Source organism: Etheostoma cragini, chromosome 1 (assembly GCF_013103735.1).
Source record: "Etheostoma cragini isolate CJK2018 chromosome 1, CSU_Ecrag_1.0, whole genome shotgun sequence".
In the NCBI taxonomy this organism is placed as follows: domain Eukaryota; kingdom Metazoa; phylum Chordata; class Actinopteri; order Perciformes; family Percidae; genus Etheostoma; species Etheostoma cragini.
In genome coordinates this window covers 13,389,130-13,411,633 of record NC_048407.1, presented here as the reverse complement: position 1 = coordinate 13,411,633, position 22,504 = coordinate 13,389,130, and the positions used below count along the sequence as shown (strand labels likewise).

The 22,504-nt window shown below is 41.2% G+C and overlaps 2 protein-coding genes and 1 long non-coding RNA gene across 4 annotated transcripts in view; 1 reads left to right on the top strand and 2 right to left on the bottom strand.

The window, feature by feature from the left end:
• Window positions 1–250: 250 nt before the first annotated feature.
• On the top strand, window positions 251–9,242 carry march7 (membrane-associated ring finger (C3HC4) 7). 2 transcript variants are annotated; one of them, XM_034879780.1, is made up of 11 exons: window positions 251–545; window positions 2,477–2,672; window positions 3,709–3,855; window positions 4,014–4,185; window positions 4,435–4,623; window positions 4,718–5,900; window positions 6,189–6,358; window positions 6,454–6,557; window positions 7,599–7,703; window positions 8,881–8,929; window positions 9,115–9,242. In XM_034879780.1, the coding sequence occupies exons 2-11, from the start codon at window positions 2,487–2,489 to the stop codon at window positions 9,204–9,206; spliced, it is 2,397 nt and encodes a 798-aa protein (XP_034735671.1). In that variant the 5' UTR covers window positions 251–545; window positions 2,477–2,486; the 3' UTR covers window positions 9,207–9,242. The 2 variants fall into 2 exon arrangements, with proteins under 2 accessions (XP_034735671.1, XP_034735673.1); XM_034879782.1 differs by lacking the exons at window positions 251–545; window positions 2,477–2,672 and having other exon boundaries at window positions 3,723–3,914.
• Window positions 9,060–9,736, bottom strand: LOC117949488. The gene is made up of 2 exons (XR_004657700.1): window positions 9,346–9,736; window positions 9,060–9,300 (listed from the first exon to the last, which is right to left on the bottom strand). It is a non-coding gene; the product is annotated as an uncharacterized LOC117949488 (long non-coding RNA).
• A 1,732-nt stretch (window positions 9,737–11,468) lies between these two features.
• Window positions 11,469–22,504, bottom strand: part of ly75 (lymphocyte antigen 75) — a 28,164-nt gene continuing 17,128 nt past the window's right edge. Inside the window, exons 19-35 of the mRNA XM_034879749.1 lie at window positions 21,878–21,945; window positions 21,719–21,795; window positions 20,120–20,256; window positions 19,403–19,511; window positions 19,005–19,165; window positions 18,549–18,684; window positions 17,893–18,113; window positions 17,642–17,804; window positions 16,901–17,065; window positions 16,691–16,813; window positions 16,022–16,207; window positions 15,697–15,920; window positions 15,371–15,578; window positions 14,555–14,716; window positions 14,330–14,446; window positions 13,078–13,260; window positions 11,469–12,237 (exon numbers count right to left, since the gene is read on the bottom strand). Coding sequence (XP_034735640.1) covers window positions 12,062–12,237; window positions 13,078–13,260; window positions 14,330–14,446; window positions 14,555–14,716; window positions 15,371–15,578; window positions 15,697–15,920; window positions 16,022–16,207; window positions 16,691–16,813; window positions 16,901–17,065; window positions 17,642–17,804; window positions 17,893–18,113; window positions 18,549–18,684; window positions 19,005–19,165; window positions 19,403–19,511; window positions 20,120–20,256; window positions 21,719–21,795; window positions 21,878–21,945 — 2,616 coding nt within the window. The 3' untranslated portion in view covers window positions 11,469–12,061. The remainder of the gene's footprint in view (window positions 12,238–13,077; window positions 13,261–14,329; window positions 14,447–14,554; window positions 14,717–15,370; window positions 15,579–15,696; window positions 15,921–16,021; window positions 16,208–16,690; window positions 16,814–16,900; window positions 17,066–17,641; window positions 17,805–17,892; window positions 18,114–18,548; window positions 18,685–19,004; window positions 19,166–19,402; window positions 19,512–20,119; window positions 20,257–21,718; window positions 21,796–21,877; window positions 21,946–22,504) is intronic.

The following is a 22,504-nucleotide window of genomic DNA, read 5'->3' as shown; positions in this document are numbered from 1 at the left end:
TTAATTATTTGGTAAATAATTGTTTCATAATAATGGCATGAACGCCAATATTAGTGTTCTAAAACTGGAGTGTCAGTGGTTTAACCGGGCAGAGGGCAGTGGATTTGCTTGTGGAAAATGATGTAGGGGGGAGACTTTCTGTTTTATTTAGTTTAATTCAGGGAAATAATTTATCACTGTGTTAGTAGACATTTAAACTGGTTTGCTTTCCATAACATCACTCCCTTTTTCGAAGAATGGTAAGGGAAGACTTAACCCTGATTGGCTCGCCCTGACATTCTTACCCAAACCATAACCAATCCCACTCATCTTGCATAAACATAACCCTCCTCTTGCCTAAACCTAACCAACTCAACCAGCGCAGCAAACGAGTACTAGCTAGCCATTCAAGGATGAGTTCCCCAATGAATATTCATGAGTCTTCCCCTACCATCCTGCAAAAAAACAAATACAAAAACGCCTCCGGGTCATAGCGTCAACAGCAGTCAACACAGACGCCATCGATTCTGTTGTGCTAGCTTAAGCGAGGAAGATTGAAATCAAAGGTGAGAATGTTTAAATGCTGACAGCAGTGTATTTTGTTAGAAATCGAGTGTATGTAAAATGGCACATAGTACTGAAACTGGTTGTCTCCAACAAACATCGGTCAACCTTAAATTTAGCGCCGATGATTTTGCAAATTGTCAAGGCTTCTTAATGCCAGCTTACAAATGACAAGCTAACCAGCTAGCTGAGTTTTCAGCCGAACCACCCTGTTAGCACAACTAAACAGCCACAAGGGAGGCCACTAGCTAACTAGGATAGCTAGTTAACGACAACTAGCTACACTGCAAATGTGAAACTGCTTCTTTCTTTTTTTTTTATTAGGTAACGTAACCTACGTTATTTTGTAGCTAACCGAACGTTAAACGGTAGCTAACGTTAGTTATAACAATCACATGTCTATAAAGAATATATATATATATAACAATGAGATATGTATAGCAACCATTCAAATGACTAGCTACAACGCTCAATATCTAGCTAAAACAGTTAAAATACATAATAAACAGTGACGTGAACGTTTCTAGCTTGAAGCGTAAACAGAAATAACGCTAGGGTTAACTAGATTGGTGATAATGTCACCATTTAAACGTTATTCAACTTTCGATAGTCGGCTAACTTAACGCTGACTAGTTAACAAGTTGACAACATTTCGTCTCACACATCCTAAATGGTTTGGACACAATGTTAGAAACACGTTTCTGTTTAAGGAAACACAGTACAACAGCACCACAAACCACGGCGTTTATCATTTTGGCCGTTGAAGTCGAACCAACGCCTAGCTATCTGAAACAGTTGCAACATATACTGAACATTAAAAGCTTTGTGAAGGTAGGAGTCATTGCAGGGTGTTCGTTTGCTAGGAGCCAGGACACCTGCAGCTCTTTTCATTAATTAATTTGCAGCAGCAAATGAGAGTATTTCTGTAACTGGTAGTTAACCATACCAACACAAGTTTTTAAATATATGCAAATTGTTGGGGGTTATTTCTTCCTTGACTACAAAGTTTTGTGTATTGTTCAACCCTCATGTTGTCCTCTGGTCCAAAAAAATATAAAAAATGACCAGTGTTGGGAAGAAAAAAAAAAAAAAGCTACTTAAACAACAAAAGGGTAGACAACACAAGGGTAATGATATAACATTTACGTTTCCCTAATTATCTTGTATTCTGTTTGTGGTGGTTAAAAGGTTTAAGTGCGGCCTTGTGGTTAATAATGTTAGTTTTTTTGGCCTTTTTTTTCTTCTTTTTCTGCTGATCATTTCAGTGTGACAGGCTGCTGGCTTGCTAAGCTATCTTTGACCACAGCTGCTGTAGCTAATGTCCATAGAGCCATATCACTACCAGGGCGTAACTCATACCGCACCACCTTATGTTTGGCTTTTAGCTAACACAGCAATAGCAGTTAAGGTTACTCAAATAAAAAAAGGGAATATTACAGTTTTACAGTTTAATTGACCATGCTCTATGTGATATATTTAGTAATGCAGATTAATAATAAATGACCCCAGTGTCTCATAACTGTTCTAGAGCACCTTGCTTGTTAAGATCCCCAGCTCAGAGTGCTACCGCTTGCTCCATGGAAGTGTCATGTTCATGTTTCAGAGTTCATAGTCCCAAAGATAGGCACTGACTTGGATTACAAGTCCAGGAAGCAGAACGGTGGCAAATTTGACTGTTTGCAGACATACAGTCACGTGCACTCCATCAACAAATCTGACTCACACAGCGTTATTACTAGAAAGATTGAGAGGTTGCAGGACCTTTTTTAAAAGTCTATGCTGTAAGGTGTAAACTTCATGCCCTGTGTCATAATCGGATGGGTAATCCAAGGGGAAAGATACATTTGTGAGCAAGTTCTTTCGGCTTCCTGCTAGCTCAGCTCAACTACCATGCAATAATATCTTGGGATTTGTCTTCTTCACATTGCAACAGGCAATCCGTGATGGACTCCAAGTCTCGCAGACTGCCTTTTTGTCTGCCCAGCAGCTCAAGGTCTTCGTACGCATCCAGTCCAACAGTCTCCTCCTCATCACTGGGCTCTACTAGGTTGTACAGTAGGGAGACGGTGCTCAATAATGACCGCTTCCCGAGGGCATCATCAGCTTATAAAGCAGACCTGGACCACCAGGTAGGACACACACACACACACACACACACACACACACACACACACACACACACACACGCACTCTACACCACTCCCTTGGTTTGGTTTACTGTATAGTCTTGGTCTCTTGTATATGGTGTTTTTAGTTTTTTAGTTTCACATTAGATCCAGTTCATATGCTTACTGATATATTTTTTGGGTATGTGTTTCTCTGTCATTGTAGATGAACACCAGCTTGTATTTAATTCAGCCTGGTATGCAAGGTCATGAACAGTGACAATGTCAGCTAAAATAGTGTTGGTTTAAGTTGGATAAACAGTCATGAGCGACAATAACAACAACTGCACTTATTGGGACCGAGTTCCCATCATCCTGCTGTATCTGTGTTTCTATTCCTTTTGAAGCTTTAGTCATCTTCCTTTCTAGTGTATTCCAGAGAGAGGGTGTTCAAGTAAGCTCCTTTCTTACAGGTTCACTCAGGAGCATGGTACAGTAGCTAACTGCATATATCATTGGTTCAACAGCAGACACTTTGGAGGGCTTTTTATAGGGCAGCCTAGATTCCTTGGCACACAAGCGTATTTCAGTCCCGCTGCTTGTCAAGATAGTGTTACTGTTGGCCCGGGCCCTGTCTACTTCCTGTTCTTTCCAGAAAAGTCCAAGCTAGGTGACCCAACAAACCGCTCACCATGGTTTTATTTTTATATGGGCATACTGGGATAAGCACCAACTTAAGCTATTCTCTTAAAGTAGCATGCATTGAAAGGTCAATTTATATTATACCCTTTTCCCACCCAAATTAGCATGTATGAGTTTTTTTTGTTTTTAAACAGATAGGCTTTCACATACGGTGCACACACTGGAAAAAGGGCAGACAACTAGCTTGTTCATAAGTTTACAAGATGCAAACAAAATGGGGCGCCTGCGCCACTATTGATTGTGTGATGGTCCCACTGCTAAAACACAGGAAAGATTTACACATTTTTGGATTACCTATTTGGCTCTATGTGTGAGTACTAACTAAAGGCTACATGTTATACCTTGTCTCCTTTTGTAGAACTCTCGTCTCCTGAGCTCGTCCCGAGACTACAGCAGCTCGGACAGCCGCTCCACTAGCTGGAAGTTGCCCTCTTCTCTGACATCGTCCAGCAGATCTTATGATCGCCCGTGGGCTGAATCCTCCCTCAGCAGCAGGAGTAAATTGGTACTGAAGCTATACTGTCTCATTTGTCTATAGCGTGCAAAATACAGTCTTGGTCGAAGGTATTTGCTAAAACTTGAAACATTTTAGTTTAGAGGAATATTGCGGAATGATATCAATGAAAACAATTCATTTTTTAATGTCTGCCTTCATTTTCCCAGCCTGATTCTGAAGGGAGGTTGGGGATGCGCTCCAGTCTGTTGAAGGCCAGTGATGATGGCGATTCTAAAAGGGCCAAACTGTCATACAGCAACAGAGGACTGTACCCAAGAACAGCCAGCACCTCCGTTACAGGATCTACTTATTCCAGTACTGGGCTTAGCAGTGGCAGAGGTACATAATACCAGACCTGTGGAGGTCAGAAGATTTTTTTTTTTAACCTAAGGCTAGTCTAAATGCTCCAAGTTCCACTTCCGGGATTTCTCTGGTGCAGGAAATTCCGCCAGATGCATGTATTTTCCGTTTTCTTTGTTTTGGTGGATTTACAAGGACTAATGTTGACAGATAATTTCAACAATGCTCAAATGATTTGGAAAATGAACCCAGCGAGCCTCTAAACAGCTTGTCACTTCTTCTTAACAGGTACAGGTCAAAAACTAAATGATACTTACGATTCATCACGGAGCTCATGCCATTTACTTTCACGGTCGCCGTCATCTTCCTCCTCAAAGCCACTGTTGTCCAGGAGAGAGCTGGAGACAAAGAACCAGCCCAGTCTCTCAGGTTTGGGAGAAAGAAGGAGAAGTACTCCTGGATTGTCTTCTTCATTGTGTAGGCATATTTTGTAATGTACACAACTTATGCAAATGTATGGTTACATATACTGTAAATTAATTCCACACAAACTGCTCTTCCCTCATTTCAGATCCGACAGACAGGGTGACGTCCACATATGCACAGGGCGCTCGGCCTAAAGAGAGTGCCTACTCTCCCTCCTTTTCCTCCTCCTCCTCCTCCTCCGCCACTAGAGAAAGCTACCTAAAGAGCCACCTGTCATCTTCTACCTCCCACCGATCTCCTCCGGTGCGCGACTTCAGCAACAGAACCCCATCCCGCTTCCTGAACAGCTCATCCGCCCTCCATTCATCTCAGGAACAAACAAGAAACCCTATCTCCTCGTCTTACTCCTCGCACCCCTCCAGGCTTACCCCTCCCCGGCCCAGACCAGAGGTCCCGCTCCCTGCGAGGCCAGCCCCTGAAGGTGGAGAGACAGAGGGCCGCAGCTCCACTCGCCGCCTTTTGTCCCGTCTCTTTTCGCGGCGCTCCAGCCAAGACTCTTCTAGCGGATCATCCAGTGTCCGCTCCCTTGATGATGACAGTCCGTCAACTGGCGGAGAGTCTGTGGACAGTGACGAGGGAGCCCGGGTGTCTAGCGTGGAGCCTGACACTAGAGGATCAGAGGGAACGCTGGGTAGCCTCCGCAATCGTAGAGCCGACCTCGCCCCTATCCAGGAAAACAACGCTGGCTGTCGTGGTGGGCCGGCTCAGTCCAGAGCGGCGTTGTTGAGAGAGCCCGGCGTCGGCAGTAGTAATACCAGCAGCAGCAGTGGAGGAGGCAGTAGCTACTCCTGGCTCTCCTCCTCCTTCCGTGGCCGATGCCCCCCCCTGCTCTCTCGCCTCAGAAGACATGTTCGGGACGAGAATGCGCAGTCGCCTGCAAGCGTAGAAGAAGGCTACAGCCGCCCACAGCATTTACTGAGAAGGTGGGATGACATTGAACATAAAGTAACGCAGGATGATGATGATGATGATGAAGAAGAGGAGGAAGAAGAAGAAGAAGAGGAGGAGGAGGAGGAGGAGGAGGAAGAAGAAGATGATGAAGGAGCAGTTGGTTTAGAGCCCTTAGCCACAGGTCGTCCCTGGAGACTCGAGGAGGAAACGTTACCTGAACTGGAAGATGCGTTGGTTGGATCTTCGCTGCGTCGCAGAGTCGGAGTATTTGAAAACATTCTGGTTTCTATGGGTGGAGCTGAGAGCCAGCGGGATGGCCAGAAGGAGAAATCCGTTTCCAGTGTGGATCAAGAGAAGCTGCGTGAGATTAAGGAGAGGTAAGGGATTTGGATCTCAGACTGCACCCTTTATAATACAAATGCACATCAAAAAAATAATCCAAGCCTAAAATAGAATGCTTCTTTTCTAGCTGTGTCTTTATTTACAATTTTTAAAATATTATCTTACATTAAAGTTGCAGGGGGAATTGGTCTTACAATACATGTAGTAGTATGCCAAACAAAGTAGTACTTTTAGTTAAGTTTTTTTTAAATATTTGAAACAAGAGATGTAAAAATAGTTACTGTATCCACAGTATAACTTAATATCCTCCTTTACTGCTCTAGACTGCTGCTGGAGGATTCAGACGAGGAAGAAGGTGATCTGTGCCGAATCTGCCAGATGGGGGAGGAAGCCGCTGCCAACCCCCTGATTCAGCCTTGCCGCTGCACAGGCAGTCTGCAGTACGTCCACCAGGACTGCATCAAGAGATGGCTCCGCTCCAAAATTGGCTCTGGTAAATACATAAACCTATTTATTACTTGGCTACAGCTGTCACCGAAACATAGTCTTGTCCACCGAGTCAATGTGTTTTTACTCATTTTCTTTTAGGCACAAACCTTGAGGCCATCACAACATGTGAGCTCTGCAAGGAGAAGCTGCGTTTGAACATAGACAACTTTGACATTCAGGAGTTATACAGGACACATGTGCAAGTGAGTCACCATTTAAGTTCCTTTTTAGAGAATAGAATTTCAAAATGTACAGCCCAAGATACAGTCCTAATTAATTAAAAGCAAAAAAAACAACAACTGCTAAATTAAACTAAAACAATTCATCAAAACAAAGAATTCATCTTAGTCCTTTTTGTGCATCTATAACAAATTGGAAACAACCTCCATCTCCAGTCTGATAGCTGATGAGAAATCCTGGGCTGATGTTGCATGATGTGTTCCAGTCTGCTAGACTCAGGGCGGCTGCACACTGCCTGCGCTGCGTGTTCTATTGCACACCGGAAACGTGTCCGACGCGGCGCTGCTGAAAACTCATGTGATTTGGATCACCCTTGTTGGACATATGGGGGGAGAGTTGTGGAAATGTACTGCACTCAAGCATTAGTATACGTGTTAAACATAAATATATACTGATATGATACTAGCAAAGACCACGTCGGCAGTACTGATGGCAAAATAGGCCAGGAGTATTTTTGTTCTGTATTGACAGGTGCAGTATTAGAAAGTCAATAATTATTTATTCTTTTTTTTATTAAGATTACATTTTATAACTGCAATAAATGTCTTAAAGATAGGCGTCGGTAGTATTTCTAGCATGCACACGTCTTCGGTGTGCTTGAGATGTGCGTGGAATAAAAACAGACACGCCACAAAGGCAGTGTGCAGGAGCCCTAACATCATGTCAAAGTACCAGTTTACCAAGTACTTAACTTAAAGGGGGAACCCCTAAATGACTAAGTGGAGGAAAAACAAAGCAAATACAGATGGTTCCATGCAGGGCACGAGTGCTTATTGAAACGTTTGAGTATGAAGGGAATTACATGCTAGCGTACCAGAGACTTTTAGAATCCGTGCCATGCGGCTTTGAAACGGTTGAAACTGATTGGACCGCCAAATATTTGATGAAATTACGAAAATGAAAATTGAGCGGAAGCACGTAGGAGGGCGGAGCCAGACCAGTATTGGATATGTTCTGGGTGAAAACTGTGCAGTTTACTGAAAGGTGTTTCTCTTGCTTCCCAGTCCGAATACGATGAGTTTATCAGCAGCGGTCTCTATCTGGTGGTGCTGCTGCATTTCTGTGAGCAGAGGTTCTCCGACGTCCTCGGCGCAGTCGATGCAGCTGGGGTGAGAACACACTCGCACTTACTAGAGCTACAGTACTAACTCCGCTCTGCAGTTTTCCCAATTACATTAGTCGTTTTCAACATTGTCTGAGAGTGCCATGTGTATGTTATTGCTGTCAATAGTCTTCATTACAGGGTACGGGGTTCATGGTATTTTTGGCTGAAAAATATGAGTATTTTTGGTCTGTCGGTAGACTCGCATCATTGGTCGAAGGGAGTAACGTCACCACACCATTAGGGAGTCGAGTTTTGCCATTCGCCATAGCTCGTTCAAAAGGAATCGGCGCGGCAGTGTTTCCAAGTGTGATCAGTAATCCAGAACACCAAATTGTTGAAAACAGCAGGATTACTGTTGAATTCAATTAAAGCAGTATCAAACATACATACTGTTCTTCAAAGCTGAAGAAAAGTCCAATAGGGAGCAGATCGCTGGTCTTACATGTGTATTAGACGGGAACTGCAAACGGAAGAGAGGGCACGAAAGAAATGTGCGAGGGGTTAACCCGATAGCAACTGCTCTTAGGGGCCGTCCACATGGAAAAGCTTTTTGGTGCAAAACGCACGTTTCGCATCGTTTTGGTCGATCATCCAAACAAATCCTGTAAACCCACTTTTTAAACCCGGGTGTCTTTGTTTGGACGGCGAAGCCATCGCCACACCCCTTGACCTCTAGCCTTCGACCTCTTATCCCGCGACATCTTATAATAACACTAATGGCGGACTACAGGCTTGTGTTCCCGCTGAAGAAGATATTGAGCTTCTTAGGGTTACTAGGGCAAAATATATCGTCTGTTAGTATACAGCGCGCAGACTCCAACTCTTCTCTGTTTGTTGGTAAACTTCTGTAGCAGAAACGGTTGGGGGGGGGGGGGACTTAGAGGGCTATGCCTATACTCATAGAATCTGGAATTACAATACGTAACTATTGATATCACCTTAAGAACAAATATTCTTGGAACCATGACAAAAAATTGAAAAGTAACATTTAAATCCACGATTCCCATTAGACACTATCGCTGACTATCTCTGTAACAGTTTGGACAGGATTAAGCATGTTGACCATACTGTACATAGTCCAGCCATATGCTAAGTTTCCACCTTTGAAAATGTTTAAATGATGAATTGTGGTCGAATATATAAACCTTTAAAAAGAGAAACTGCTTCCTTCTCTCACCCAGTTGTTCAACCTGGTGAGAATTCTTCATGAACACATGGACAATCTTGAAAGTATGTTTGCCCAATCCTTCTCTTCTCATGTTTGTTGAAAGACAGTCCTGATATGCAAGCAAGCTTTTATCTGTCCATGCCATATTTAAAGCTGTAGTATAACGTAGATTGCTCACCCTTTTGTGTTTTCATTGTTATATTTATTACGTGGCTACATAATTTGACTTGATGTGTCTGGATTGCAGTTCCCCATGGGGAAGGGGACGAGGAAACGCGAGACAACAGACCATCTATTGACTTTTCTGACCTGGACGACGATCTCGAAGAGGAGTACTAATTATGTGATAGGGGTGGATTATGGGTAAAAAAAAAAGAGAAACAAAAGTGGGTCACTCGATGCCATATGGTAGCTCACCCAGTTTTCACACATGCTTTTGTCATGTTCATCTGAAATTGAACGGCAGTGAACAGAACACGTCTCGCCTTTGTTGCAAGTGGCTTTTGCAGATATGCAAACTCCAAATGAACTAATGTGTACAAATATTTTGGTTGACACAACTGTAATTTTTTTTCCTTAAGGAAGTGCACTTTATTCAATTATAATTCAATAAAAATGCAAGTCTTTAACTGTTGTACCACAAGTGCTTTAATGTTTGAATGAAAATGAAAAATAATTTAAATAGAGGACAAGTGTCGATTAATACTTGTGTGATGGTACGATGGATGCTTTTAGGAGAGAACATACGAAGTGATTATTCCTTTTGTTGTTCCTCTGACTTTTCCCAATTGCGGGGGGGGCACAAAGAAGAGAACTTAACCCCATCAACAAATGTTCTTCATCATCTTTGTTCCAGTGATTGACATGCTTTAAGTTTCATGCTTTTAATTTTGGAAATAAAGAATAAATGCAAAATGCTGTTTTTGTCTACTTTTGTTAAACATTGATTTACTGTTGTCTATGTCGCAGGCACACTGTAGTTAACAGGTGTTTCCTGTTTGCAGACTTGTCTGACAGGGCTCACTGTTGCCGATAGTTGAATCTCTGCTCCATTCTTTAACTGGAGCCATGTTGCTGGACTACAACACTGCTGCCACCAATGACATTTGAGTACTTGTAAATGAGTCCGGTTCCAGGCCTGTGATTGGGTCCACGACTCCACTTCAAAATAAATGCAGTGAAACAAAAATGGCAGCGCTGCCTGATTATCATGCTGCTTCTGAACATCTTCAATAGGAATACTCTGAAGACTGAAAGGAAAAACCCACCCAAAAATACAATTGTCATCACTTGTGAAACGGGTTACACACACACACATACACACTTCAGGTGAATGGGGAACAACTGAGACGCTGATAGCAGCTGTGATGATTTGACTGAAACGAAATGACCTGGTAGCTGTAAATTTGTTTGGATATATCTAAACAAGTCCAAGTCAATGGTGATTAACAAATGTATTGTCAGTAGACCAACCCTAAAGGTTGTAAATGCCTATTTCCATTCTGTGAATAATTGTAAATATTAAACTTATTAATATTAAACAGGCTTAAGCCTGACTAATTGCATGTAAATAATTAACTTATAACAGCTTTACATCACATACACTAATTACACAACAACAAGAAAGAAAAAAGAGTCTTTAAAGGCAGGACATTTTATTTGAAGGATACTGTACCTGATTTGAGCTGATAGATCTGTTTAGGAGTGGTGGGGAAGTTAAAAAAACAACAACAAAACAACCCAATACCATTTGGTTTACAATTTGATATAAATGGATTAACAAGCCGTATTGAGGCAGTTCCACAGAGAGAAAGGAAAGCTCAGGCTTTTGACATTCAAATGACCCAGAGCATCTTTGGTTCATTCATGGTTATAAAACATATTTACAAAGCATTCAAAGCAAATGCCAGTGCAATTTGAGCATCCCTAAAAACTCTGAACCTCATTGTGCTTAAACATAGAAGGAACTGTAGCTCCAAGACATATTAAAGTGCGTTTTTGCTCAGTAGGTACGTGCATAGGAAAGTTCCATCTACATAAACACATCCGTACAAGCAGGTGTCTGAGTCCTTCTCAGGCTAAGACAGTGTGCTACACTTTTAAAACTAATCAGCAGGACTGAAATTTCAGATTTTTCTATTTCATCATTCATGTATTGATTAATATTAATATTAATAAATCAACTTAATCAGTAAATACAGAAAATAACCCTATCCAGTGGCTTAAAAACTCCCATTTCTTCTGAAGTAATAATGTTAAAAGGCAAAGTCAGTAGGATCAAACACAATGCTTTTTACTTATTAAAGGCACAGTGCAACTAAAAATACAGCGTAACGCGTCTTTTTGATCAGAGTGCAATATCTCAATGCAGATAGTGTGATTTGTTGAGGTTTGAATGTATCAGACTAATAAGTGGAGCTTAATTGAAAAACAAAAGAAATGTATATACAGTATAGAAAGAATTTAACAGCCAAATTTCTCATAGAATATAATTAAGCATAAACATAAGAGCCAAAGTCTCTAGTTTCTTCCTTTTGCTTGCAGGGATGTATTCTTAGTGATGTCTGGGGGCGGTATTGTAAATACCTTAATACTGGTATATCACACCCAAGTCAAAGAAAACAGGTTAGACCGTGTCTTCAGGTGAACTGGCCTTTTAAAAGTCTATTTTATGTATTTATTAATTGTAACCATGTAAAAATCGAAACGTCTGAGGTTAAAAAGTAAAACCGGAATAGTTTGAGTAGCGATATATACAGTTAGCAACACTGTTTTGTTTCTGGTAGTTTGGAGTCACTCATTCATCAGTGAAATTCAAGCTGTTATAAGGATGAATGGGAGTGTTTTGTCGGGTTGCAAACAACTCAAAATCTTTTTACAATCTAAAAACAAAAACTGCAATCAAAACCAATCCCACTCCCATTAATGATCAACATTTACCAGAGCATCAGTCCCAGTGTTCACATTAGGTAGAACACAGGGCTCTTCACAAACACAATCCAAAATAACCAAAATTAAGACACTGAGTTGGCGGATATTCACAATTCTCTAACAATATTTACAGTTTCACACATCATTGAGCAGGATGAATTAATAATTTAAAAAAGGTGAAGGCTGCATCTGCACTTGGTGAAATTTACTTAAATGCACACAAGGCACAGTAATACTCCCTGAGGCTGATTATTTGGTCAAGCTCAGTCATCCTGGGTTATGATACTGGTGGCGTCTCCATCATCTAAGGTCCTCTTGTAGCGGACGGTAGAAGAGAAGTGGGCTCTTTTCTTTTTATAGAAGATAAAGCCGACGGCTAAAAGGAGAGCGAGGACGACCACGACGAAGAGACCCAACGCCACAGGAGAGCCTTCGGACTCTGAGGACACAGAGGGGAAGTCAGTCATTTCAGTCACTTTTTCGTAGTCTCCCACCGCCAGACCTCGCATTATCCTCCTCCACAGCGCTGTGGAGGCGGGTCTGGCGAGTCCACATAGCATTCCGGGATGGGAGAAAATCGTCTTTTAAACCAATCACAAATCGTCATGCTAAGCGCCGGACAGAGCCCCGGTTCCGCTGAAAAACAGCCTCGGGATGGAACTTGTTTTGGTAGAACATGTACGTTCAAAAGTTGTTTTAGTCGTGCAACAGAAAATCTGAATGGACAGACAGTCTAGCTAGCTGTCTGGATTGACCCTGCAGAGATCTAAGGAGCAGTTAACCATACTCATAAATCCACCGGAGTTTAAATTGCCAACACAAAGAGAGAGCAAGGTAACGGACATCCGTCCGAAAAGAGGGACATCCGGCGGAATTTCTGTCGGACATTGTGGGTATAGAATAGTTTTTAGAGGTCTTTGTGTGCCTTCTAAACAAGATGTCATCGTGTTTGAGCTCACACAGCTTTTATCTGAGTTCAGACTCTCTGTCTTAGACAAACTATTAATAACATGGAATATTTGTTTGGGTTGAATCACCTTGGCTGGACCAGCAGCTTGCTGTTGTCTGTTGTTTACCTTCGGAGAGAGCCAAGCTATTGCTTAACCTGTTTCCACACTTTGGGCTAAGCTAAGCTACCCGGCTGCTGCCTCCAGATACATATTTACTGTAACAATATGAGAGTGGTGTCTATCTTCTCATCTGACTCTTGGCAAGAAAGTGAATAAATGCATCGCCCAAAATGTCAAAAACATTTCTTTAATGCAGTTGTGATACTCACTTGCTTCTGTTTTGCAGACAACACGACTGTGGCTAGCCCGGCAGCTGACAACTTTCCAGATCCCTTCGTCTCCTGCCATCATGACGGCACAGGAGTCCTCGGACTTCTTCCCACTAACCAAAGCCTCAGACTTCCAGTTAGAGAAAGCCAGAGCCGAGCCATCCTGCCACGACACAGGCTTACCTGAGAGGAAAAACAAGGAGATAATCAGGGGGGAATGGGAGAAGGACTATCGTCACCCTCAATACTAATGTCACAAATAATGTGTTTCTGTATGATGTTGAGGGTTAATTTCCAAATCACATAAAGAAGGTGACCTAGATTATTTAAAACGTCACAGGTGCAGTAGGTAGGACTTAAAAAACTAACCTTCTGTCAAATTAGCAGAAACTGACCCCATGTTTCAGTAGAACGACATGAAGCAGGTCATTTAAAAAAAAAAAAAACGGGTTTGTCTGGCTAGACTAAAGCGTGTAGTGCGATGTGAAAAAATCCACGGCTCCTTACTCAGGTGCACCAATCAGAGGGGAGCGGGGGGGGGGGGGGGGGGGGGGGGGGGGGGGGGGGGGGGGGGGGGGGGGGGGAGGACGTCAATCACTGCTCATAAACACACACTCATTCTTCTTCGTTGAGGGAGGGGCTTAGGAGACAGTTTAGTGCTTTTGCAGAAGAGGGGGGAGGGACTGAGAAGTTGTCAATGTTCAAATTTTTGGGCTAAGTCCTGCATCTTCACAATCCTACTTACAGCACCTTTACATTCTTTTGGTCACTAAGGGCAGTGGAACTGAAAATACCTTCGTAATCACTATTTAGCTTTTAGTTCTTAGTTGATTTTTTTGTCATATGTAAACAGAAAGGCCAACCACCTTACATCATAAAACTGGACTGTAACCAGCCATAACTCCTAAATGATCTCACAGGTATTTAAATACTCAGAGATTCTCTTTTCTCTCAAAACCTTCCGCTAAGTCCAAGTTTATGTTTTCTGTCGCAGTGAAGTTTAAATATTGTAGTAAAACAAGCCTACAATGTCAATTACAGGCTTATAGGTATATATGGGGCACCCATATATAGAGGTTTATCCCTCGATGTAGCCTACAACGTCAATGATGTATCAATTATGATCATACGAGAAACACAAAATGCAGATTTTTCATCTAGATGTCAAACTCGTATATAATATGCGTAATAATCATTTTTTTTAAAACTGAAGTTTTACCCTTTTGCTCCCATTTCAAATGATCGTGTTTACCTTGAGTGTCGAGCTCCACGCCGAGCCATACTCGACCGGTGATGAGAGGGTCATCAGACATGTACTTCGACACAAAGTTGTTCTCCTCTTTGGATTTTAGGGTCAGCAGTTGAGCATCTGTCAGTCGATATCATAAATAAATAAATAATTGAATTGGTGGACTAGGGTGGCTTCATATCAGCTGAATACTAACTACAACCCTTCCTGCACTAAACAACAACTCACCCATGCTCTGACAGATGCTCCTGGCCTTCTCCATGCTGTACACGCTGTAGTTGTAGAAGCCCATGTCGAAGGCGTAACAGTGATCCTGATGCTGCACCCACATGGACATGCCGTTGCTCTGAGGGCAGTGATTGGTCTCTGGGGCGGCCTGCTGTCTGGCCCCTGATTCAACAGAAACAATATGGACACGGTCAAAGCCACTCCAACACAAATTAAGTCACAAGTAAATGCATAATGCCATAATGTGTGTAAAAAAAAAAAAAAAAAAAAAAAAAAAAGGTTACTGTAGTTTTTTTCCTCTGAATCTAAACCATTCAATATATCTGGTAAAAGCATGGAACGAGCTTCCAGAAGAATTTGTGCGTATCCCTTCAGTTAACTCTTTCAAGAAGGGCGCCCAGATAGCTCAGTTGGTAGAGCGGGTTTATTCCTCGATGCAGCGGCTGCGGGTTTGACTCTGACCCAAAAGATGTGATGTACAACTATATAGCCGGTTTGTAATTTTTGTAACTTAATTTTTTTAAATCATGAAATTAATGAGTTTTATCAAATCAGTGTACTTCAAATGTGTTTGAAGCAGCATCATTTTTCTTTTCGTGTTGTTTGAGTGTGGAATAGAGGATTTTACATCCTGTAGCAGACAATTTCCAATACATTTCAATAAAAAATAAAAAAAGTAATCAAAATATAAAATATATAAATTCAGTTGATATAAAAATATCAACTGAAGTTGTTTCCCTTTTTTCTACATGATTCTTCATGATGATGAAAAAAGAAGAATGTGATTTTATATCTAAAATCACATGGGCGTCTTACTCTGGGACGGGGTGGTGATGGTAGCCGTGTAGCAGATGGCTCCGTCTAACACCGTATTGCAGCTGGTTCGCATCCAGGCTCCAGCAGGGGTTACAAATACACAGCTGGCCTCTTGTTTGTCTGAGTTGGAAACCTCCAAAGAGTCCGAGATGGTGGCTTTGTAGTCCAGTCTCGTTCCATCAGACCACTCAAAGGCCGAGTCACTAACCTACACGGAGAGAGAGAGAGAGACACCGTCATATTAGCTGGTGAAGTTCAATTATGAGCAAAGAATTATGATGCACCGCCTTGTGAAAGAAGATGTACTCGTAAAATCTTTTTCTTACATCTTGATTGGATAGGCCAATCCAGAGCGGGAAGCCGTCCGTCTTAGCGATGAGCTTCACGTGCGCACTGTGCTGGATGTCGTGGACACTTGCCAGGTGGCCTCCATGCTGGTCACACACTTCCAGAGCCTGGTACCAAGTCATTTTTCGGGTTGCAACCTCATAGGTTAAGTTGCCGTAATGTTGTAAATCCTTGGATGACACGTTGTACTCCTGTTTTGGTTCTTGGGAGGGAAGGATCGGAAACGTTAAATACTTTCAGTGACGATAACAACAAGGGTGGACGGAGGAATTGGAATTATGATGGGAAGTGTGATACACCAACCATTGTCCAGTTTGCAGGTCACAATGGTCCTTTGTTTGAACTCTGCAAATAAGTCTTGGTTTGAGATGAGAATCCAGTTGTTACCAACGGTGAGACCAGCCAAGAATGGTCCGTCTACATCTGGTCTGCCCTTTATCCAGTTGGAATATTGGACATTTGTGCCATCATACCACTTCATCTGGTTATCTACAACCAAACAAAATGACTTATAACCCCGGGGTAATGACACACACACTTGACGCTTTATTTACAAAACAATATTTAAACTATTTCCATTACAATATGTCCAGACCATCAGGTTGATTTCATATAGGCCAATAGCACTTGGTACCATATAGATGTTAACACCGCCCCAGGAAACACACACCAATCAGAGGGGTTCCGGCATCCATACAAATGAAGGTCAATGAGTTGTGTGATGGTAACGGTGATGTTAGTCAGGGTCTATAATCAGACCTCTCTATAAGACTTTCTGGCACGCACAAACTTTGTTTTAAATTAGAAAGGGAATAAGATTTCAGATCAATATCTGCCAATAGCCTGAGTTTAGGTATCAGGACTTGTGTAGCCGAACTGTTTTGCCTCCCTATTACATAACGCATCGATTGCAGCTAGAAAAACAGATTTTTTAAAATTCTTTTTTACACAAAAGTCTGTAATAGTGCTTACCGTTTTCATCTTTGAACAGCCCCAGCCATACAAACTGGGCCAAGCTTTGAAACGGTATGAGTTGCTGGGTAACAAATTCGTTCTCTTCTGAATTCCGGATGGTTAGAATGTCTGCATCTACATCTGAAACACAAACAACACTCTGTTATAGAAAGTTTACAATCAAACTTCCACATAACAACATGTGCCCAAATGGTGTGACATTCTTACGAAGTTTTCTGCAGGTATCCTGAATCTGTCCTTGGTCAAACTGGTCCCATCTGGTGCTGACCAGCTGGAAGGAGTAGCAGTTGTTCTTAAAGGGGATCCAGTTGGGACCATTTATCTTATGGGGACACTTCACTGCAACCTCATCAGGTGTGGTGATGATCTCTTCTGTAATACATAACCTTTACATTATTATTTTGATTACATCAGTATTTGTGAGCCTACTGGTGCTTTCCAACAGAAAAGGTAGAGATTTTAGAGAAGATGTTTTCCTTTGAACCTCAAGACTTACAAGAAAATGATGCACAATAATAATAAGAATGATCAGAATAAGTTTTAATAGCCAATTGAATGCAAAACACACATGGAATTTGACTACAGCTTTTTGTTGCTCTTAAAGTACACAGAGATAGACATTGGGCTAAAAACAAGGATATGAAACTTTAAAAAGATTGACACGCTTCAGTTCTTTCTTCTGTGAACCTGTTTTCACAACAGAAAACCCGGAATCAATTACATTTTTCAATTTTATAGACTCTATTAATTTACAATTTGACAAAGTTGGAATAACGTCCAGATGTTTTGTGTGTGGACTTATCAGCAGGGTTGTACATGTAAAAACAGCAAACAAACATTTTGAGCTAGAAGTGGCGTAGCTCTAAGCCCTAACGTGTCATAGACTACTACCACCAGCAGGAATTAGCTTCACGAGGAGGTGCATTCCAAAACCCCACCCCCACTCACTGTGGGGCTTGTGGCAGATAGCTCCTCCTAGCTCCTCCTCACACTCGGTGGCTTTCCAGAAGCCATCGGTGTCCAGGTAGACACACGAGCCACTGGTGTCATCAGAAGACCAGCGACTGAATACAGTGTGACTGTGGTCAGTCCAGCGGTAATGGATTCCCTCCTGAACACAAAACCAAAAAGGATAACTTGAAGAAGTATCTTATGAGAAGTAGTGGATTCAAATAAAGGCCCTTCTTAGGCACACTTACGTCTTCGCTAAAGAGGCCGATCCACATGGGTGTGCGCGCACGGCTCACTTGTACGGTGAGGATAGATTGCAGGAGGGTATCGGCCACACTTGCCAGTTCCATGTTCTTACTATTGCACTGCTCTAAGGCCTCAAACCAGGTGAGGTTTTTGACCAGCAGCAGAATGGTGTGGTTATTGACCTGGAATGGGTCTGTTGGGATGTGGGGCTCCTCTAGTTTATCTGAAATGAGTAAGCCTTGTGTTAAGAGAACATCATGTCTTGTAAGTTGGGCCCGTGACCTACCAATACACTGGTTGTAAAAATAAGTGGATTTATCTGGGCACTTTATGACTTTGATTAGAGACATTAGAGTGGGGAGCTGATAGGAAATTAGGGGAGAGAAAGAGAGAGAGAGAGAGAGAGAATGAAATGCAATGGCTGTCACCTTAACCCCTAGGCCCGTAACGATGTTGAGGTTTAAGCCATGCATTATTTACCGCCCTTTAAAATATTTCCTCCATGTTACCATTTAAGGAATAGTCTAAACTTAATAAAACAAAAATCAAAAACAATCTTAAGAGGGACCTTAGCATGCCAGATTAAGGTGCTTGGATAGGAACTTTTTGCAAAGAAATCTAAAGTGGTATTAGGTATTAGGTGGTGGTCGTGATTTACCTGCATAGTGCTGACAAATGCCCACATTTTTTCTGTTTTTGTCTGTGCAGGAAGAAAAGTCCCAGGTACCCAGCATGGCAGAGTTGGGGTTATTCATCAAAAACACACACAGATCCATACTGTCGGGATCCCATGTCTGTCAAGAAAAAAAAAAAAAAGAACAGAAAATGATCACAAGTTCTTTCTTCCTTTTCCTTTTTTTTTTTTTAAATGAGCTACCACTGGCTAATGTTACGTAACAGGGTACAGGGTCCACACCCTCAAATTGTTTTCATTTTAAAATGTGTAGTCTTCAGCCCACAATAAATCCCTTGAGACAAACTAACTAAAACACCTTATACTACTTTTGTACACACATGCAGTAGTACTCCCCAAGACCTGTAGACAGACTCTGATCTGTCAAATCAGCAAAGCCCCAACCCATTTCACTCGGCAGTGAAGGTGAGGGGAACTTACGTGGACTTGTATAGCTTTGTGCATGCCCAGAAGCAGAGGGTTAAAATGGATGAAGTTAACCGGGGTCTGGTCCACCCATTCAGGGTCGTTACGTTTGATTTTTAGACCAATCCATATTCTTTCCATGTTTCTCAGGCTTGGCAAAAGGGTGGTGATGAAGTCTGCACAAACACACACAGACACACAGACACACGCAAAAACACACACACACACACACACACACACACACACGTTTTGGGTGCATTTTGACTTTGAGGAACTATTATTTCTTATTTGATTGGTGCCAATACAAACTTTATCACACATAAAAACCAATGTGTTTAACATCATTTGAGTCGGGACAGGCCTGTTAACCACACTTGTCTTCTTTATTAAACAGAACTAGAACATTAGCTCACCTTGCTCCACCTGATCTGAAATAGTGACCAGGGTTCCCCTTAGCGACTGGCATTCGTCATTTGCATACTGAAATGTCACAGGCTTCTGGCTCCTCATCACTGTGTAGCACTAAAAAAAAAAAAGATAGCCGTATCTCAGAGTGTTCGTTAATTTTGGGATAAATAGGACCTTTATGCCTTTCCGCTACTACTGTATGTCATTGTGCTATATGTGAATATAAATGGCCCTGTGTTCATTTTGTCCAGTTTTTCTTGCCACATAGACAATACATCTCAACCAACTTCCAAATTTAATACAGATTAAATAAAATAAAATATACCAAGAAATATAAAGTGGGCGGATGCCCAGCAAAGGTATTTTAAATGTTGACCCATCCAGCTAAACACATTTTGTATTTGCAACCAACCTAAGTGACCAAATTGATGATAATTCAAAATTGAAGTTGTTTTCTTTACATGCAGATCATCTCACATTCACTCCGGCAATAAATCTATCTGAAATGAAGCCACAGCTCTTGAGTTCCTTGAGAATGTCTGTTCGGTTGTTTCTTGGTGGCAAATTAATGCAAATGCAAGATCTTCAGTCTTTGCTAAAGAGTTTTTCAGATGGATTTTCCTTTAAAGTATGAAAGTATTATCTAATTATAAATCTGTTTTAGCAGTGTTGAGCAGAATCTAAAATGTAGATGCAGAGTGAAATGTGTTGAAGGATCAGACCTTATTTCTGAAAGACAAAGATTGATTTTCACAGGGCAGTCCTCCAGGTTTAGGATCCAGAGCGTTTCGCTCCACTGAAGTGATGTTGTGTCTCTCACACACAAACGACAGTTGCTGATTGCAACTGCGCTCATGCTCTGCAAAGTAAACATATGACAATAAATGTGTGTATAAAATAAACTAAGCATTGCCTGGCTTAAATCAAATTAAGTGATATAAATCAGAGCTTTTTTGCCCTCTGAAAGAATTGAATTCATTATTATTTAACTGTTGTGTCTTGTTGTAGTTGTTTTCCAAGTAAGGAGTTTCAAACAAAGCACTTATGCTTACTTCAGGTTACAAAACAGAAGACATTTTTAAACACTGTTGTGTGAAATCCAGCTTGGAAAACCCTTGAAAATGTGGTTTAAAATCCTAAGAATCTTACGAATCAATGTTATTTATCAACATTTTGTTTTCATATAAGACCCCGTCTCTCCTAGTAAAAAGTTGATTGAGAGGATAGATTTTCAGGGCCTTTTTTTTTGTCATCAAATTTTCCTTATACAATTGAGGCCAGGTTGGTTAATGCCTCGACGCAGAGGTTTGGGGTTCAAATCCGACCTGTGACGATTTCCTGCATGTCTTCCCCCTCTCTCTCCCCTTTCTCCCCCAGCTGTGATGTCAAAAATTAAAAGCAGCAAAGCCCAAAAAATAATGTTTTAAAAAACAACATAGGAAAACATTCCAGGACCACAGTAGGAACGGAGCTTGCAGATCACCAACTAGACACAAAAACAGACACACACAAACACTCACGAACAAACAAACAAAAGACACTGACAGAGAGATTTTAAGGGCCTTTGTGTTTATCTTATATTATGGATTCAACCTGCTGGGAGCTATTTCTCTGGTTTTACGTTGGCTGAACCAAGCCTGAAATGATCAGTCTCATAAAATTAAGCCAAAATGTAATTGTCCCCTAGATGGATTTTTTCTTCTTTTTTTTAACTGATTTGAGTTTAACTGGCATGTGTCCTCGGGTCAAATTGACCAGTTCTCCTACATCAATGTTCTTTTTTCCTACCCAATTGTAATTACCCAAAATAACATAATTGATTCCACACAAAGCTCTTTGGCAAGTACACATCTCTACTTTCCTGAATTTTGGGGTGTCTTATTCAATTTTACAGCATTTGAAAAAAAAACACTGAAGTGGTTTTGAAATAGTATTGAGTAAAAGTTGACTTATTCCAGTCTGTGATTGTCCATCAACATACATTCCTTTACTTTTAGTCTGCATTTCTAACTCAAAGGTGTAATTTCCTATCAAAGGTTTATTGACCATGAACTCCAACATAACTGTAAAACTAAAGTTAATAAGAGTTACGTAGTGTTGAACATTGAAAAAAGCATCAAAAGTGTTGAAAAAAAGTACCAGAAACGTAATAAAAAGTTTTTAAAAAACAACAATAAAAAGCGTCAACGAAAGTGTTGATTATCAATTTTGACGGGAAGACAACACAAGGGTTAAGTTGTTTTCCATCCCCACGATATAGTAAATTAAAAAAATATCCCACCTCAAAGTCAGCGGTATAGACGACTTTGATGTTTACTCACCAGGAAAGACGTGTTCAGGACTGATGGAGGTGCATCTGCCCAGGAAAGCCGAATGATAGAAGTACATTTGGATGTACCTTAAACATAGAGTATTTCAGTCAACATCACATTGTGCTTGTACAACATGAACAGTATACGTGTGTGAGTGTACAGGCTTACGTCATGGGGAACACCCGTGCAGGCTCGCTCAAATCGACCCACCAGCTTTGCTTGGGAGAACTTGAATTCTGTTTAAAACACGCAAGCTTAAGAACCACATAATAAAAATAATTCTATAATCCACTTTATTACCACTTGTCTTAAACAGAATTTATAAAGTACTTTTTACAATACTTGACTGCAGTTCATGTCTGTGTCAATAACTCCAGTGATTCAGTATTGCAATTCCATAAAGCTGGAGGACTCACAAGAGACGGAATAAAAATGGAATGGTCAAAATCGATGCAGCAGAGGCTGAGACGGCCTGTATTTCACATTTTTAGAGAAATAAATACTTTTGATGGTTAGTTTTAAGGAACTGAAAGTACCACTAAGCTTTTATCATATTGTTCTTATTTTTTTAAGTAGTTAGCTTGGAGGCAGAACTTTATTTTGACTGCTTATACTGTATTCTCATGAAATATTGTCAGCTTGACCAGAAGATAATAGATAATGAAAAGGAATTTTAGGCTCTACAAATCAACTACAATGCCAATAGGGTGAACAACAAATGGAGTAAACAATGTAAACTATAAACGAGATAAACTGCAAAAACAGAGAACCTGTTTTACCCTCCTTTTTTTTTTT